Source organism: Triplophysa rosa, linkage group LG9, assembly GCF_024868665.1.
Source record: "Triplophysa rosa linkage group LG9, Trosa_1v2, whole genome shotgun sequence".
Classification (NCBI taxonomy): domain Eukaryota; kingdom Metazoa; phylum Chordata; class Actinopteri; order Cypriniformes; family Nemacheilidae; genus Triplophysa; species Triplophysa rosa.
In genome coordinates this window covers 6078054-6097859 of record NC_079898.1, presented here as the reverse complement: position 1 = coordinate 6097859, position 19806 = coordinate 6078054, and the positions used below count along the sequence as shown (strand labels likewise).

At 43.1% G+C, this 19806-nt stretch overlaps 1 protein-coding gene across 1 annotated transcript in view; it reads left to right on the top strand.

Annotated features, from left to right (window-relative positions):
• The first annotated feature begins 11138 nt into the window (after window positions 1–11138).
• mcu (mitochondrial calcium uniporter) overlaps window positions 11139–19806 on the top strand; it is a 76790-nt gene continuing 68122 nt past the window's right edge. The window contains exon 1 of the mRNA XM_057342090.1: window positions 11139–11947. Within this exon, the coding sequence (XP_057198073.1) occupies window positions 11831–11947 (117 nt within the window). The 5' untranslated portion in view covers window positions 11139–11830. The remainder of the gene's footprint in view (window positions 11948–19806) is intronic.

The window sequence follows — 19806 nt, the reverse complement described above, 5'->3', positions numbered from 1 at the left end:
GACATTGGAATAAAATATGCATCTTGTCTAAATGGTAATGTAATCTTTTTTGTTAAATAAAATTGAGGTCACACTTCAGACAAAAGTCACACTTTTTATAGTTTTTTATAGTTGAAATAGTTATAAATATAATTATTTTGCTTATGAAGACATTTATTTAACCACTGGAGTCACAACCAATTAATTTCATGATGGATACTTATGCTTTTTGACATTATGAAGACAGTGAGAGCACACCGAAAAAAAACTGCCCATGAGTTGGATGGCAGAAATCGATTTGAATTCAATCAGCTGAGCAACAGTCATTGAGATGAATGTTAGCAGAAAGCTTTTTCCAGGTATTATAAAGCACTCTGTCTCTTAGATTTACAATAGTAGATAGTAAATGCATGGTTTTTCAGCTTTCACCTTAACTAAAGGCTATATTGGTCATCAAATAGGAGGATGGCTCTTTCTGCGTGTTGCCCAAAAATTTCCTCTTTTCAATATTTTAACAAATGCAAAAAAAAAAAATTCAAACAGCTTCATGGCATTAAAAAAACAAAAACAAATTCACTGTAGTTATCTGATTAACACATTTAACCAAAGTTTATTATGGGAGACATTATGAATGTAATATGATGATGACACAGCATATAAGAGATATACTGGATCACCTCTGCATGGCCTTAAATCATGAATATTTTGCAGTTATTGCAAATATATTAATATTTATAGCCAAGCATAATATAGTCAGTGTTTAGTGCACTTGCAATCTATTCATGCGTACGTATCAGTGATGTGCAAAAATAACTGCAGCACTGATACTGAAAAAACGGACTGTTCTCACATTCATTTAGGAAAGTACAGCCAGACTGAAGACGTCTCTATTTTGCCCAATTTTTACCAATTTCTTGTTGTATGTCTATAAATCGTCTCATTCAATTTTGAGATCTGAGTTCAAATCCATTGAGAGCAAGTCAGCCATTTATAATGTGTAAAATAATAACTTACTGCTATATTTGAGACTATTTCAGTCTATCAGTAATAGATCACTGGTTCAGTGTTCTGCATATCTAATCTCTCTGATGTCAGGCTGTCAGAATCTCTCTTCAAATCATAAAGAGTTTCTAAGCGGCTGCTTACAGCTAGAATAAAATATGATCTTTTGTTTTGCACTGTCAAACGGTATGCATACAAAACGTCTGTAAACAGGGAATGTACAGGGACATTCTTTTCTTTAAAAAGTAGCAAAGAAGTTTTGATGTTTAAAATGTATTTGGGATTTTGGAGCAGTTTTTTGTATGCCCCAAGCTTATTTTAATGTTGCATTTCCATGAGATAAAGTCTGGTTCCTCAGAGTTTAGGGTCTTTCTGGCTGGCGTTTAGAGCGAAAGCCATAGGCAAGAGTGGGCATTCTGATAACATCTGCACGCAAGTTTTCTTTATCACAATAGACCTATTCAGTACCATACGCCTACAGCATGACCGAGCTAGCCATATTGGTGGCATATATGCCTTTCGTTGATCATCTGTTTGGATGTTTGTATATCGTAGAGAAAAGCACATGGTTGTATCATGTAGGTGATGTTGATGATCATGCATGTTCTGTCTTGTTCATACTGTACATACATTACGTTACTGGGATACACTAAAGATACATTTCATTTTAAATTTGTTAAGTGTGAGTATATTAGTGTTAGCATAAGCATATGATTATTTATAGTATATTTGTTTTGTTTTAAGTAGTTCATAGTTTGTTTCCGTTTTATCAGTCATTTGTTATCAGTTGAATCCTATACGTATATTTCTAATTCAATGTATAGAAAGTCCAATTTTTCATTGAGAACTGGTTGTGCCCTGACTGAATTATAAATGTTTGGACCAATTGAAAACTCTTGGACAAAGGTGCAACGCTTCTGTTCAGAATTTAAAAACCAGTCAACATGAGCTCTGCAGCAGATATTATCTTCATAGCGGTAGAGAAGTAGTTGTTGCTGTTTTATCTTTCATCGGTGTGTGTATGAATGAAAGAACAAGACTCAGATTACAGCCCAGACATACAGTGCTAATTGAAGGTGTGTGTTTGTTTCTACACAACAAGTAATGCAGGTTCAGATTTCTGCTTATCTTGCCCGATCACTGCGTCGGCACGCGTGTTTGTCCTGTTTGGCATGACAGGAAAGCCAAGTCATCAGGTGTGGAATCCATACCAGAGAGACAAGTCATTAAAAACATGTGCCTGTTAAAGGGATAGTTCACCCCCAAAAAAAATGTATTGACCCATGTCATTATGAAATTGGGCCCGTCTTTCATCCTTCTGCAAAACACACAGAAGATATTTTAAAGAACGTTGGTTAACCAAACAACATCGAAACCCATTGACTTCCAATGTATGGACACAAAAGCATTGAGACATTTCTCAAAATATCTTCTTTTGCAACCTGTTCTAATAAATATTTGTGCCTTGGTGTGTATGGATTTTTTTACATGGGTTAGTGAAGTACAAAATATGTCCGGTGCTCACTCCCTCTCTTGATTCTGTTGTGACCTGTAGGAGTGGTGCATACAGGTGCTGACAAATGTTGTCTGTGTCGCTGTGGTTACAAACCTGACTGAATGCTTGGAACTTGACCTTGAAATGGGGCGTTAAGCGTAATTGAAATGGGACGTTACTGTGCCAAGGTTGTTTAAGAAAAATGTTTACAAGGCAACGCTGTAATGATGTTCTCAAACATTATTTTATGTTAACAAATGACATAATTGTTTATGGCAATGCTAATAATGCCAAAATACATTTATATGCAGATTTATGAATGTAATGTTGAAATATTTGAACACAAGATTGATGTGACATGGCTTTTTTTGGAAACGTTCAGAAATAACTCACAGTCAGTGATAATAATATTTGCATACACTCTTAAAAAAAAGGTGCATCAAAAGATTCTTTGATGCCATAAAAGAGTCTTTTGGTTCCATGAAGAACCTTCAACATCTGAAGAACCTTCTGTTTCAAAAAAGGTTCTTTGTGGTAAAAAAGGTCCTTCAGATTATACAAATGTAAGAAAGAGATGGTTCTTTAACGAACCTTTGACTTAATGGTTCTTTGCGGAACCAAAAATGGTTCTTCTATGGCATTGCCGTGAAGAACCTTTTGAGCACCTGTGTCAAACGTGAAAGCTAAACTTTTCTTTGTTTTAGCTTATCTAAATACTATTTTCTGACATTGTAAACATTAGTATTTCCTACAGGAAATGTTTCTAGTTGTATTAGCAGTTTTCTGTGTGTGTGCATATGAAAGGGTGGGTTAGAGTGAGCACTGCCCTTATTTAACATGGGAGGGGAGATGTTTTCTTTTCTTCTAGTCTTAGTCTAACGTCCTTAGAGCACATACTACATTCAGTCCCCGATACTGAATGTGTATGTTTATTGTCAACAAAATACAATCCCTTGACATTACTGAAGGGCTTTAAGAACAGAGCTTGGGTTCCCTTTCGAGAGAGGTCTCTCTACATTGCATGAAACGAAGGAATCCCCTTCTCCATACCTTTACTGAGTCCTTATTGCACAACATTGTAAAATGAAAATTGTAACTGGCCAATGCCGGTCAAGACGGCACTTGGGGGTGTGGCGCCACCCCTATATAACCCGCCGCATGGACCGCATTCCCTCTGAATCTTTCTCCTTCACCCACCTTTGCATACTGTTGAGGATACGCCCCAGAGAAGAGGAATTCATCGGATCCTTCTGCTCGTGTGTTCCGGGATGCCGAATTGTACCTTATGTTCAGGGCCCATCGACCCCAGGACATGCAGTATGAGCATACTGCGTTCTCTGCCTGGGTCTGGCCCATGCAGAGGGGGCTCCCTCAGAGTCTAACTGCCTGCACTGCGACGACCTTCTGGTGCGGGTGCTGAAGGCTCAGAGAGTCGCAGCCCTCAAAGATTTTGCTAGGCAGCGTCCCGCCGCCCCTCCCCCCCGGGGAGATAGAGAGCCGGACCGCCGTCAGCGCTCTCAGCCCCCCGGGTCTCCTGTGTTCTTCACGGATGAGAGCCTCTGTCCCGCTGATGAAGCCGTGGAGGTGGTCCGATTTGGCATGTTGGGAGATGAGGACAAGCTCATGTCATTGGCGGCTTCGGACAGGGATCTGTCGGAGTCAGAGAAGGAGCGGGCGGAGTGGGATGCCCCCCCAGCGCTTCACGAGGAGTTTGTCCGTGTCCTCACCAGGGCTGTACAAGACCTTGGCCTCGAGTGGGACTCCCCTGACAAGCCGGCGAGGAGTAAGCTGGACACGTGGTTTCTTCAGCCGTCCGCCGCCTAGAAGAAACGCGCACCTTTTTTCCCCGATGTCCACAAGGAGTTCATGAAAGCGTGGACTGCACCCCAGTCGGGTCACTCCCATGCCTCAGGATCGGCCATTTTCACCCTGGTGGATGGGGCGGAAGCCCATGGCTATGCGAGCATTCCTCTCGCGAGCAAGCGATTGCGGCGCACCTTGGCCCATCTTCGTCATCTCTGCGGTCCGAGGCGGTGCTGCCGTCTAAGCCATGCCGGATGACCGCCCACATAGCAGAGAAGGCGTATGCCGCCTATGGAGAGGCTGCCTTTGCTCTACACACCATGGTGGTCCTCCAGGTCTTCCAGGCTCAGCTGCTGCGTTCTCTGGACGGGGAAGAACCTAACCCGGATGGCGTTAAGGACCTGTCTATCGACGCCGCTTACATGCGGTTAGGACCTAACGACTGCAGCGTCATGCTCAAACTGAAAGTGGGTTATGTGCCTAAGTCGCTCTCGACACCGTTTAGAGCTCAAGTTATATCCCTGCCTGCTTTCTCCCCGGAGCCGCCAGTCTTGCAGGATGACGATCAGCGCGCACTGTGCCCGGTGCGGGCTTTGAGGATTTACATTGAGCGGTCTGCCTCGTTTAGACAGTATGACCAGCTATTCGCTTGCTACGGCAGACTAGCAAAGGGACGTCCCGTTTCAAAGCAGAGGTTGTCTCATTGGATAACGGACGCGATAGCGCTGGCATACACCAGTCAGGGTGAGGACTGCCCGATCGATCTTAGGGCCCACTCTACTAGAGCTGTGGCCTCTTCATGGACTTGGTCGAGAGGGGTGTCTGTTCAGGACATTTGTGCGGCAGCGGGCTGGTCTTCGCAGAATACGCAGAATACGTCTTCGCTTTTTGCATCGCTTGGATCAGTGATGCATTGCGACTTGGGACGGTGATGCGGAGTGAACGGTTCTTGTTTTCGCCCCGTTCAATTCACCTCATCGAGCTACTAGGTCTCCTAATTTTCGCCGGAGGGGGGCAAACCTGCCTGCTGGTAGTTATTATTAGCAAGTGCCCGGCTACACCGTGCACTGCTATCTATTGCCAATAACAATTTCACTTTGCTGTGTGAACTGCCGCCCTGAGCCTAGCGCGGCAACACAGCTCAGCTCGCATTAAATGTGAGTGGGTATGCAAATTTTTGCCAAAGTTTAGGACCATTCGGATTGGCTCCCGCTTGCGTGGCATGCAATGGGCTTGATACTCATGCACGTGGCTATGCCCATTGGTTGAGGGGGTTTTCTCCTCTTTTTATCCTGATCATGCGGGGGAGCGCTGGGTTTTCGCTCTTTGCTGCTCTCACGGCGTGTGTCATGGCTCTGCTTCTTTAGTCATGTTTTTCTTGGTCCTGTAGCAGAGCCATGGCAAAGTCTTTGGTTATGTGTGGAGAGAAACATATTATTGTCCTTTTGACAATAATATGCGTTCTCTCCAGTGTCTCGTCTCTGTTCCCGCCATCTCGTTTCCTCGTAATCTTTCCCTGAGTGTTTGATTAACCACACCTGCCCCTTGTCGTTATCCCTCGTTTGTGTTCCCTTTATATACCCGCATGTTTCATTGTCCTGTGCTCGTGTATTACGTATGTATCCCTGTACCATGTCGCTTGGATGTACTATGTTACGTTTTGTATGTTCTGTTTACCTCGTCGAGTGTTCCTTGTTCCTAGCCGTGCCCGTGTTCCGTGAGTGTTGTGTTTTACCCTTGTCGTGTGTTTGATTTAAGACGTTTGGTCGTGTCCTTTAGTTTAGTTTTTACTTTTCTTGTTTTCGTTTTGTCCCCCTCGTGGGAAGTCTTTTATTTTCAAGTTTGTTTTCGTGTCACCCCCTCGTGGGTATTTTGTTTGTTCTTTATTTATTAAAGTCTTGTCTGTTAACCCCTTCACTGCCTGCCTGCATTTGGGTTCTTCTGCCACGATCACGACAGAATACACGAGCCAATTCAGAACCCAGCAGGCAGCAAGATGGACGGCACGGCGTCGTCCTCACGGTCCGCTCAAGCCCGCTTGCTGTTAGGTTTCCGCCAGGGGAACTACGGGAATCGGGAGTTCGCCGGGGCATTCTCGGCGGTGGCTGAGAGGGCTGAGTTCAACGAGGCAGAGTTGAAGACGATATTCAACTGCTGCCTCACTCAGCGCCTCACCCCGTCTGAGAAGAGGCTGCTGGGTCCCCTAGGGTTCGCGGCAATGGTCAGGTTCGTGGCCAACCGGGACGATCCCGGGGGTGGGGTTCCACGTGGGACTTCCACATCACGGTCGATCACGCCGGAGGGCCTCGACCTGACTGCCGCTGCCCGGGGGGACTCGGTACCCTCCGGCTTGAGCTCCACGGTCCCCGTTCACTCTGGTGACGCCGGTAGCGAGCGGGAGGGAGGGGATCCGGGGATGACGTCGGCTGATTCCTCCGCTGCGGAACTCCCTCCGGTCCCCACGGATTCGCCAAGGTCGGCTATGGATCAGGTGGTGCGGAGAAGGAGGGAGAGGCGCAGCGGAGGAGCGTCCACGCCAGTGCAGCCGGCGTCCAGTCCGGTGCGGCCGGCGTCCTGTTTGGTGTCCAGTCTTGTGTCCAGTCCTGTGTCCAGTCTGGTGCAGCCGGCGTCCAGTCAGGTGCAGCGGGCGTCCAGGCCAGCGTCCAGTCCGGTGATCCAGTCCGGCGATTCAGCCGGCGTCCAGTCCGGCGATCCAGCCGGCGTCCAGTCCGGTGATCCAGCCGGCGTCCAGTCCGGTGGTCCAGCCGGCGTCCAGTCCGGTGGTCCAGCCGGCGTCCAGTCCGGTGGTCCAGCCGGTGTCCAGTCCGGTGGTCCAGCCGGCGTCCAGTCCGGTGCAGCCGGCGTTCAGTCCGGTGTTCCAGCCGGCGTCAAGTCCTGTCCAGCCGGCCTTCCAGCCGGCGTCCAGTCCGGTGATCCAGCCGGCGTCCAGTCCGGCCATCCAGTCGGTCCTCCAGCCGGCGTCCCAGCCGGCCATCCAGTCGGTCCTCCAGCCGGCCATCCAGCCGGCCATCCAGCCGGCCATCCAGTCGGCCATCCAGCCGGCGTCAAGCCCTGTCCAGCCGGCCTTCCAGCCGGCGTCAAGCCTTGTCCAGCCGGCCTTCCAGCCGGCGTCAAGCCCTTTCCAGTTGGCCTTCCAGCCAGTCCCTGGGAGACTCCCAGGGCCAAACACTGTCCCCCCCAGGACTCCCCCTAAGTCCCCCAGGACTCCGCGCCCTCGAGCGCAGCCGGGGACTGGGACTTCTCCCCACTCCCATGGACTGCCCCCTATGGGCCCTTGTTTGGCCCCACCCCCCCTCCCATGTTTGTTATTTTTGATGTCCCACCCTAGTCCCATTGTTATTTTGTCTTGTCTTCCACTGATTCTGTTCTCCATGTTTTGTCTGGTCTTGTCTTTGTCTCAGTCTGCCTTGTCTTGTCCGTCTACCCCTTGGTGAGCACCTGGAGGTGCTCATTAAAGGGGGGGCTTCTGTCATGGCTCTGCTTCTTTAGTCATGTTTTTCTTGGTCCTGTAGCAGAGCCATGGCAAAGTCTTTGGTTATGTGTGGAGAGAAACATATTATTGTCCTTTTGACAATAATATGCGTTCTCTCCAGTGTCTCGTCTCTGTTCCCGCCATCTCGTTTCCTCGTAATCTTTCCCTGAGTGTTTGATTAACCACACCTGCCCCTTGTCGTTATCCCTCGTTTGTGTTCCCTTTATATACCCTCATGTTTCATTGTCCTGTGCTCGTGTATTACGTATGTATCCCTGTACCATGTCGCTTGGATGTACTATGTTACGTTTTGTATGTTCTGTTTACCTCGTCGAGTGTTCCTTGTTCCTAGCCGTGCCCGTGTTCCGTGAGTGTTGTGTTTTACCCTTGTCGTGTGTTTGATTTAAGACGTTTGGTCGTGTCCTTTAGTTTAGTTTTTACTTTTCTTGTTTTCGTTTTGTCCCCCTCGTGGGAAGTCTTTTATTTTCAAGTTTGTTTTCGTGTCACCCCCTCGTGGGTATTTTGTTTGTTCTTTATTTATTAAAGTCTTGTCTGTTAACCCCTTCACTGCCTGCCTGCATTTGGGTTCTTCTGCCACGATCACGACAGCGTGATTTTATTCGGTTCCCCTAGCGTTCCACACAATGTGGAGAGACCTCTCTCGAAAGGGAACGTCTCCGGTTACTGTCATAACCTCGGTTCCCTGAGAGGAGGGAACGAGACATTGCGTAAACCGCCGTTCTCAGATCGTCACGCTGTAATGTTCAGTTGTAAGATTCTGAAGGAATGCGGTCCAGGCGGCGGGTTATATAGGGGTGGCGCCACACCCCTAAGCGCCATCTTGACCAGCATTGGCCAGTTACAATTTTCATTTTACTGGCGTTGTGCAATAAAGACTCAGTAAAGGTTTGGAGAAGGGGATTGCCCTAGCGTTTCACGCAATGTCTCGTTCCCACTCTCAAGGAACCGAGGTTACGACAGTAACCAGAGACGTTTTGTTTTATCTGTTTGACGTATCTGTCAACGTTCATATGAAGTTCATGTTAATCATGCTGATTCACTGATAAGACTCATTAGGTGGAACCGGCTCAAAATGTACACTCCCGCAGCAACAGAGGAACAGCCCGGAAAGAGTTGTAGGCAGAGAATCAGCATGTCAAGCTTGTTTTCAGGCAGCAGTGGTTGTTAGGAATGGGCCTTTAGGAATCTGCCCTGCAAAAAATTACATTCTTACTAAGCATTTTTGTCTTTTTGTAGTAAACATATCTAAAACTTCTTAAATCAATATACAATTACTTGACAAGAAAAGTGACCGTAGATATTTAGTCTTGATTTAAGAATGTTTAGATATTTGTACTACAAAACAAGACAAAAACACTTAGTATGTCATTTTTGCAGTGTGTGACTGAGCAACAGGTGTGAGGGAATAAACTCACTGCGCCTTTTTTAGCCTCTGCTGCAATCACATGGTTCAAGTTAACAATGTGCATAAGTCTTACAGCTGTTGAATGCACATGCTGTTTTTGCTCTACAGCACTAATGACCATCTGTAAATGTTCAATATATAGATCAAATTATAGATCAAGTTTGTTTAATTATAGTTTCTAATTGAATAAAACAATGAAAATAACTTTTCAACCTACTGTTGTCATGCATAAGGTTAAACATTAAAAGTAAATTAATTTATATAGTTGAAACTGAACTTTGCAACACATCAGTTCACTTTTTTCTCAATTTTTTGTAACGTTTTTTTATTTAAATTAAAAAACCAGCTTTACAGGCAGCAGTTTGGTTTTATTTATGTATGGCTTGTTGCAAAAGGCAAACAGTGGCGGTAAAAACTCCTTGGTGTTATGGAGAAACCTTGGGTGGAACCAGAGCTCAAAGGTAATACAGGTCACCTCTGACCTATACCTTGAAGAATGACTTCTTGAATAACAATCGGTTGTAGTTGTAGTTCTCCTCATCTGATCACTCTGCAAGATCTGATGTATGCATCTCATGGTCTACAGTCTGTGAAATTGTTAACGAAGAACAACAACAATCAGCATGTTCTGACAGATGTGTAAATGCTGTGTCATTTCTGTGCCTCTATATGGAACTGCAAAAATTAACAGCTTTTTCAAAGGACTACTCTAATCTGCCATTGGTTGGCGATATGAATAGTACTGCGCAAGACTTTGGTTGAGACAGTTTGGTTGGTTGGGATTCTTACAGTCCCGATGAAATCAAAATGTGTTTATTTCATTAGCTCACATTACCAGTTTTGTGGTGAAGAAAAATGTTTATCTTAAATCTGAAAACGTACTTCCGCTCTGAAATGGGGATCCTTCATGATGACCTCAGTTTGATGGTTTGGGCAAGTCATCTGCTAACTCCTCCCCTCCAACTATCAGCTTCATTTATTTTCTACATCCAGTCAAACAAGCCACGCCCCCATTTCTCATTCCATATTCACTCAAAAATAGGTCACAAAACAATACTGAAGTCCCTAACAACTTCCCGCTCATGTAGACTTTGAACAAACAGTGCAATGTTTTGAAAACTTCAACTAGCTATTGTATTTACACTCACAACAACTTACAGTAACATGGCTTGCTTACAGATGACTCTTCATAGAATTTAAATATAAATATGTCATTTTACACATAATTTAACAAATCAGAGTTAAGCTCTGAAAAAGTAACAAATTATATCCCCCCCAAAAGATGATTTAGATCGTAATAATAGTAATTGTTGGGCTCAATGGTTAAATAATTAGATGATTGATCTTTTGAATTGCAATGAAGTTGTAGTATAGAATCGTTTGTGTTAAAGACACACACAGCTAAAGACCGTCTATTGGTTGGACTTTGTAATGTGTAGCAACATGTAGCAAATATGAGCTACACAGGGTGTGACCCCACTTATGCAACCTTTGAGCAAAAACAATATTTGAAATAATCAATTGTGTTTTGCTGTCTTTTTGAGGTCAAACAACAAGACCCACAGATGGACTTAAAACTGTCCTAAAATGAGAAACAATTTTGGTGCATGTATTAGTACACTGAATTCCTGTGTGCTTTTTGTTATTATTTGAAGTCTAGAGAGACTGTATTGAATGTGCATTGACATTTTCTCATCCCCTACCTTCAGAGAATTGTTTGAAGGACAAACTAATAATAGAGATATAATTATATAATGCACACGATAGATCAGTTGCCAAGACAAAGAAATAAATTACATAGTAACACAGAGGAGCGTTAGCTAGTCAAGGTGACGGTAAAAGACGCATTTCTACTCATGTACATTGTTTGAAGAATGTATAACCTTTATTAAAAATACGGTTATGGTACCATGGAGGTACAGACAGTTTGATAGCAAAATACGTCTCGTGCAGTATTTGTTAATACTGTAGTTCCTAATTAATTCCAATAATGTAACACTGCTTGGTACTGTACATACACACATTAGAATATTTTAGAATACAAATGAATTAGTGACATTATGCTATAAATCGGAAGGAGTATGGTTAAATAAAATACTAACTATGTACTATTTCTCTTTCATTAAGAGTGAACGTCAGATACACACTCGTGCCCAGAGCGTCCCGCGCGTTCTGATTGGTCGAATCGCGTATAATTGACGTCGTCTTCAAGTTTTTTTTCAAGTTGTCAAACTCAACGAGTGAACTGCTCGTCTTCTTATTGGATGGAACGTGTTCAAGCGTTGCCAGCAGGTAACCGCTAGACCAATCACAACACAACTTTCATGTTTTCCCAACGACTGGGTTATTCATTCTTCCTTATATTGCCGATTTCAGAGTGTGAAATGAAATAGAAGACCCAAAAAAATCGTGTCAGAGTTTCACTCGTTAAAAAGCAGTAGTCTCAGCCTTGCATCGAATGCGGAAGTAATGCGAGCTTTCGTTTTAAACATTTGTCGTGTGCTCGAGTGTGTGTGTGTATGAAATATTAGCCCAGCCCAACAGCCCTTCCTATTCCCCTCCCTTTCCTCTAACACTCTCAGTCGGTTCGCCCGCAGCGCTTGCGTTCCCTCGGCCGGGTTTCACTCCAGAGATGGCTGCGAAAGCGTGTAGATCGGTCCTCCTCCTATCCCGGAGCAGCGGAGCCGTAGCCTCTGCCTTTCCCGCATTCGGTGTCTCCTCACATCGACATCACCGGAGCACAAGAACGGTGAGTCCCCGGAATGAAAACCGAGCACGGGCTGCTGCTTCTGGGCAAGGGGAGGGTTGTTAAGGGAGCGATAAGGGGGTTGGGTTCCTCTCTGTCTGGAAAGGATAAGATGGAAAGATCCCGATAAGGAAGTGTCGTGCGTGCATCGTTTTTGGGACGTTTCTTTCCGCATTGTACAGCGAAGAACGGCAGTGCTGCATCATGAAGCGGTGCACTTCCAGTGTGCCATCGGTACGAGACGTCCCGAAGGCGTCTAACGTTACTCGTGTACGGTGTAGTGATATCTTCGCTCAGCTATTCAATGTCTGATCATCCCACTTACAATTCAAGTTTGCATGCGTAAACGCGGGCGATCGGACGCGCTCGTGGGTTCCGCGCGCTCCATTTCCAGAATAACCTTGAAAGCAACAGTGGTCTCAACTTTAACGCTGACTAGACGCGCAACTCTGACACACGGCCGATTTCATCCACTTTGAGCGATCGATTACGTGGCACTGAATCACTTTAACGAATTCGCCGCTGAGCGCGTGCTCTCCTAGGCTTTTCCAAACCGGACGGACCGCGGTTCTCTGCAGTGTCCGACTGAACGCGTGCGAGACCGTACGCGAGGTGAGAGAGTGACAGTGCGGCAAAACTCTGGTCTTGAGGGGCGTTCACAGCAGCGACACCGAACGAGGTCGAACTATTCTGAACTTGACGCGACGTGTTTAAAACGCAACGCCCGCGACGCGACGTCTGCCTGACGCATGTGTACGTACGTTAAACGTATGTTGAAAAACAGCACAGATGGACAGACGGAACAAACGCGTTAAGTGTGAACTCAGGGCCTCCCCATCAGTGGGAAATGAGGGATTTACTCGATCTCGCGTTGACTTGTGTTCTTCGAGTAATTATGTCATTCTTGACTCCCTCACCCCCTCTTTCCTTCTGCGGGTGTTTCCCGTTTCCAGGGGCAAGCCTCCGGGTTTTCCTTTCAAACAAACTCCAGTGCGCATTGCTCAATAGCCCTTCAGTATGTTTGGGAAAGCTCCTTTGTGTCATAGCTTTTCATTTGTCACACATTCATGACTTGCTCAAGAATGAAATGAACATGAGAGGGAGAGTGAAGGAGTTCCCTTACTAGCTAGCACTATGGTGCAAAATACAGCATGCCACTTCCATAGAACTGAATGCTTTAAAGAACCTTACAGTACCACAAATAAAGAGATGCACTTTATTCATTGTCCACTTCAGTGTGCTTATACAAAGCTATTGTGGTAATACCATTTTTTTACCTATTGGATTTATTAGGGAATGAAAAAAAGTGAATACTAAACTACCATTATGCAGTACTTTTATTATCCACCCTTAAAAACTACTTTGGTACAGTATTAGCATGTTTGTGGACAAAATACCAGACAAATACCATTTTTTCAGACACGATAGTACAGTTTCATAAGTTCCTGACAGTATACATTTTATATAACGTCAATATGGTCATCCAATAGTATATTGTCATATATCAAAATAGCACCTGAAACCCGCAGGCTTTATTTGTAAGGCTTGTCTTGGCACAGATGTGAGTGATTTGAAATGTAATGCCTGAGCTCCTCCTAGTATTTGCTTTAGATGAGATGCAAATAAATTATCGTTTAGTTTTGCGGTGCACCGTATCACTAGATTGCGATAAGACTCGCACCACCGGACTCTGTGAATTGCCCCCCGACCCTTTCTGTGGATTAAACGATCTCAGTTTGATCATGAATTCTGTGTGTCATCTATTTATTTCCCTCTGGGCAGTAGTATTTGTGGCCCTGTTGGCATTTATAGTGTTCCCCAAACCAACATTGCGTGGGGACTTGCAATGCTTAGCACAAACCTGTCAAACTGGTAGTGAGCAGTGACAGGTTTTTGACAGTAAGGCCGTGCTGCCTTCGTCTGTTCATTCTGGGGCACCGAGTCTCAAAGCGCCGTTCTATCATAAACATGCAGAGAGCAGATGTGAGGTGTTTAACCAATTGCTATTCCTCAACAGTTTCCCTAAATACTGCACTTCAGCAAAACCAACAAGGCTTCACTTTGCCTAAAAACACTTTTGCTTTGTTCACACTGCACACAAATCCAAGTTGGTTCCAATTTGATTGTACTAAGGACTGATTGTTTACAGTGTATTTTCTAAATTCCTGGTAAAACTTCGTCCCACATTTCACTGTTTGAGAAAATATGACTATGAAGTATAGAAATGAGGTTCTTGAATGGAGACTTGCATGTACTGAACCCACTTGAAGTCGCTGCGGTGCGTCCATCCCAATTCCCAGTCCATTTTTCGTTCTTGGAATTGAGAAACGACCATTCTGAATTTGTTTGACCAAGATTATTTGTCCAAACTACAAACAAATAAATACATTTTAGTCGCATACAGGAAATAATTCTTGGCTGAAACCAGTCATTATAAGGCAAAAGCAGCTCTGAAATGTCGGTCACACAGTGAATCTGTTGTTGGACTCTTGAGGTAAATACTTAACTCATGTTGACTCCCTATTGACTCACCTGTTCAATAAAAGCTTCCTATTTGAATGAGGAGAAATGCCAAAACATTCACAATATCTGAAGAAGTAAATCATCTTCTAGGAGATCTCTGTGGTTCTCACTGGGGTCCATGCATAGATCTGTTATCAGTCTGGGCAGCGTTGATATATAAGAGACACACCGTGTAGTTCATTCCAGTGTGTCTTACTGTCACGCTACTAGATATTTTGTAAAGACTTATGGATTAGTTAGCAGATGACAGGCCCAATGTATAAAACTGTATAGATTTAGCTCTTAAAGGGACGGTTCACCCAAAAAATGGAAATTATGTCATCATTTACATGAGATTGTTACAAACCTGTATAAAAGGAAGATATCTGGAATTATGTCAGTAACCAAACAGATCTCACCCCCCATTGACTCCCATAGTATTTATTTTCCCTACTATGCAGGGTTTTTCCTGCATAGAGAAATTGGAGGCGGCCGCCTCCGTCACATGTCGTGCCGCCTCAGACTCTCGACCCATAATTATGTCTGGTGTCTTCACAAGAAATGCTGCGTGCATTTAACAGACTGTCATTTGTAACTGCAGTTGTGGCATTACGCCACAGTAGAGGCGCTGTTTCGTTATTAGCACACTGAGGCGCTAAAAAGAGTTGCAGAACAAGAGCTAGCTGTGTTTCACGGCTGTTTGTTTTGCATCCAAGTACGTTTAATTTCTTGAAATGTCTTAAATTAACATGACGTACATCATTGTAATGTCTTTAGCTGTGCAGTTGGATCGTTGAATCAGCGTATACAGTACACAGCGAGTACGCCAGTATGAACGCACATTGCGTTAAGAACGACTCACACACGAATGACTAATTTGAACAAATTCATTTAAACTAATGAACTTTTCAGTCACTAGCGAATATAAGAGATCATTGAATCATTTAAAGTGAACCACAGAGAATGCAAGATGTGAATGAGCTTTGCTCATTTAGAAAGACTGGTTCATTCAGTTGGCTATTGTGGGCTGAAAAGTTAGTTGAAAATGATAAAAAAAGCTTTATTTGATTAAAAAAACATTTCTGTTGGTTGAATAAAAGTAATGTTTTATATAACTTAATAATTGTCATTTTCATCCAATTTTATTAGAACTTTCAATATGTCAAAGTCACTTTGGTTAAGCCACTTAAAGTTATGGTAGGCCTTCGTGTGTGTGTACAAGATCAGGATGGCACCACCTCCGCCTCATTTTGAGCCAGGAAAACCCTGCTATGGCAGTCAGGGGGGGAATGAGATCTGTTTGGTTACTGACATTCTTGAAAATATCTTCCGTTGTTTTTTTATATTGGTTTGTAACAATCTGAAGGTGAGTAAATGATGACAGAATTTTCGTTTTTGGGTGAACTGTCCCTTTAAAGTGTGCGCACACAGCCAAGACATAATTTCTATAAATTCTGATGCGTGTGTGAATACATCAGGGCTCAAGTGTTAACTTGGGTAAATTGATCCAGTGAGGTTGAAACTCATTTGTGAGTTGTTTTGACTGATTTATTCACAAACGTGTTCGTTTGTGATTCAGACCACATTGGTCATGCTGTATGTTATTGCTTGGAACCAATGAAGACAACGCAATAAAATATGTTGTCTTTTTATTATCTTGATTACACAGCTTCAAGTCTTTATAGTAGTGTTCCATCTGCTTTGGTAGAAGAATGCAGATGTTCAAGAAACCATTAGCAGATCTGAATGGCATGAACGTTGTTTAAGTGAAACCGATTGTGAATGATCTCAGCCCTACCCGGCGTTTTATTCCAATCAGCATGTTAATGGACCAATTAAACGCGCCTGTGATTGACTGGGCGGCTTCAGTGATCTGGATTAGCAGGAAAAGCGTGAGTCGACATTCACACCTCTTATTGTCCTGTTTCTGGAACAGACCTGAACACCGGCTTTTGAACGTGTTCATGTTTTATGCATTTTTGACTGAATATGTAATGCTTCTGGAGCTGCAGATTCTGCAGCCATCAAAAAGGATTGACGTGTTCTTGTGACTAAGGATGACTTTGTATTTGTCTGATTTATACGGCTATATAAGCTTAATACTGACTCTGCCATCGAGTATTAAATCTAGAGTCTGCTTGTCTCTCTCTAGACAGCAACGTAAACCATTTTCTCTTCTGTTCTCTGTCAGGTTTTTGAATGTTTCTCTTTTATCTTTTGTTGATGAGAGAGTACTGCTGTGACAAGAATGTTGACAAGTTAAAACTGTGCCTGGTTGTGCATTATTGTTTGAGGAACTAATAAAATGCGACCGTTGTTTCTCTGCCGAACTATATGACCCGGGGCCAGTGTGGGGCCATCTTTTTTCTCTCAGTTTTAGCCTTTCGTTCACACCGAGGTCTGTTTTTTGGCAACTAAAATGAAACGTTTTGAAAACGCTTTCCAAACTGGATAAATAAACAAAAAAGTGAAAACTAATGCTTTAGAAAACGATGACACAATTTTGGTCACATGATGCACCACTATTGCTTCATTTATTTAATTTGTTACTTAAAAGTAGTCTAATATTTCACTTGATTTGCTTTGGCCAATAGACTATATGCACGATCGCTTTCGCGTTTTGTCAATGTCAAAGATGTGAGACAAATTATCAAACCACTACATTTGACAACCAAGGCTTCAAGCTATACGTTTCAAGTTGCATTCACAAATATAGACAAAAACTTGTAAGTAAATTTTTGCACTCACTCGAGGCTTGATCACAGAAGCACTCAACAATGCTCAGCTGCAGAGCTGTCGGTTCGCTGGAATGTGAACGTTTTTTTTTAGTAAACATATTGTTAATGTTTGGTGGCAAATTACCTCAGTGCTATGAGAGTGGAAGTGGCTTAGCGGCTGAGATTCTAGTGAAAGTACATCATCACCCTATGTGCATATAGTGTATTAATATTTACAATTACATTTGCCACTTTATAGTCTTGTGTTACAACACATTTTCCATCAATTTTCCAAACACTTTGGGCCATTTTTTTACATTGCCGCAAAATTTCAATGAGTCCGAAAGAAAGATACCCCGGACAGAATTGACGCACGTCAAAGTGTCTTACGTTTTACTCATGCACAGTACATAAACGTAAGTGTTTTCAGACGTTTCAAGGCGGATTAGGAGCTTTTGGAAAAACTGGACAAAGAGCGAAAACACAGTTTTTAAATGTATCTGGATTTTGGGTTTGTTGCTATGAGATCATAGAAGCATTCCGTTTCTTTTAGAATGCAGTTGGTAGGTGATTTCATATTGACCCAGGTCAAAAGAGCTCATCACCAAGTCTCTATGATAGTATGGTCATCAGATATAGCTCAGGTTTCTTCTTTTAATGAAAGTCTATAAGATGGACATTCTTTTGTATACAGATGAGCAGTAATAGTGTTGCATGTCGTTTTAAAAACCAATAATCAAGATATATCGATGCTAATCCAACAGATGAAAGGGTTTTAGATTTTTTTGTTATGGTAAATGATCAGTCTACTAACTGGAGGGTCTCTGAGTTGACAATGGATGGTGTCATTTATTCAGCCTGGAGGAATGTCATTAAGGGCAAACAGCTGGATGAATAATAAGCTTAAACTTATGCAACACGGTTCCGTTGTGTTTAATAAAGAGAGTAAGGATCTGTTGGTTTAGTGTTCATGGTAATGCACATAATTATGACTCGGTAGTCGGTACAATTGTGCCTTTAATCTTTCTAAATCCTTCAAGTAATGCAAAGTTCTATAGCATATGTTTGGGTTTGGTTAAATGTGTGCAGGGTTTTTCCTGCATAGAGAAATTGGAGGCGGCCGCCTCCATCTATTGTCGTGCCGCCTCAGGCTCTCCCAAAATTATGTTGTGAGTCTTCACAAGAAATGCTGCGTGCATTTAACAGACTGTCATTTGTAACTGCAGTTGCGACATTACGCCACAGTGGAGGCGCTGTTTCGTTATCAGCACACTGGGCGCTAAAAAGAGATCCAGAACGAGAGCCAGCCTGTGTTTCACAGCTGTTTGTTTTTGCATCCAAGTACGTTTAATTTATTGAAATGTATTAAATTAACATGACGTACATCATTGCAATGTCTTTAGCTGTGCAGTTGGATCGTTGAATCAGCGTATACTGTACACAGCGAGTTCGCCAGTATGAACGCACATTGCGTTCAGAACGACTCGCACACGAATGACTCATTTGAACCGATTCATTTAAACTATTGAACTTTTCAGTCACTAGCGAATTTAAGAGATCCTTGAATCATTTAAAGTGAACCACAGAGAATGCAAGATGTGAATGAGCTATGCTCATTTAGAAAGACTGGTTAATTCAGTTGTCTATTGTGGGCTGAAAAGTTATTTGAAAATGATAAAAAGCTTTATTTGATTAAAAAAACATTTCTGTTTGGTTGAATAAAAGTAATGTTTTATATAACTTAATAATTGTCATTTTTGTCTAATTTTATTAGAACTTTTAATGTCAAACTCAAAGTCACTTTGGTTTGGTTTTGGTAGGCCTATGTGTGTGTGTAAAAGATCAGGATGGCACCACCTCCACCTCATTTTGAGCCAGGAAAAACCCTGTGTGTGTGCTCAACATTGTCTTTGTGTATCTTTCCCTATAGATGTATCAACACAAAATATGTAAACCGAGGGATTCCCAACTAGTCATGAGCAGGTCAATGACATTATTCAAGCGTTTCTTCCTGTGTAAGCTCCTAGAAGTGCTTTAGGTTTCATTGTTTTTCATGGGTTTTCCAACAAGGTTTTGGGAGGAGCATACTCATGAATCAATTCTTTCAGGACATGATGATGCCATTCATTTGGCATTCCTCATTCCTCCTCCACCCCAACTCTTCCTTTTATCTAGTCATTATGAAATTTAAGGAAAGTCCAGGGGGCACTTAGAGCTGGGGGTTTAGCCTGTTTACATTGACTTCTATTCAATTATTATATTAATATGTGAATGTGGACTCTGTTCCAAAGTCCAGTCAGCTGCCTTGCTGTCTTGGGCTGCATCCTGAAATGGAATCCCACAAGTCACCGGGTTGGAATTTTCTAAACAGCCGGCAACTTTGAGCATACAATAGTGCTCACATAGAAATATCGAGTAAATAGTCAATTTATCAAATGAATTACATTACTATTATACCCTAAAATTCAACCTACATAGGCAACTCTCTATTTTTGGGAATAGAGAGATTAGGTTTGATTTAAGTTTCCGTTTGAAAACGCACAGTGTAAGGCTCTTTCCACTTTCCCCCATTGGCAATACTGTCTCATAGCTGTCTTCAAATCTATTCAATACTTAATCAGCTCAAGTGGATTAAATTGCAGC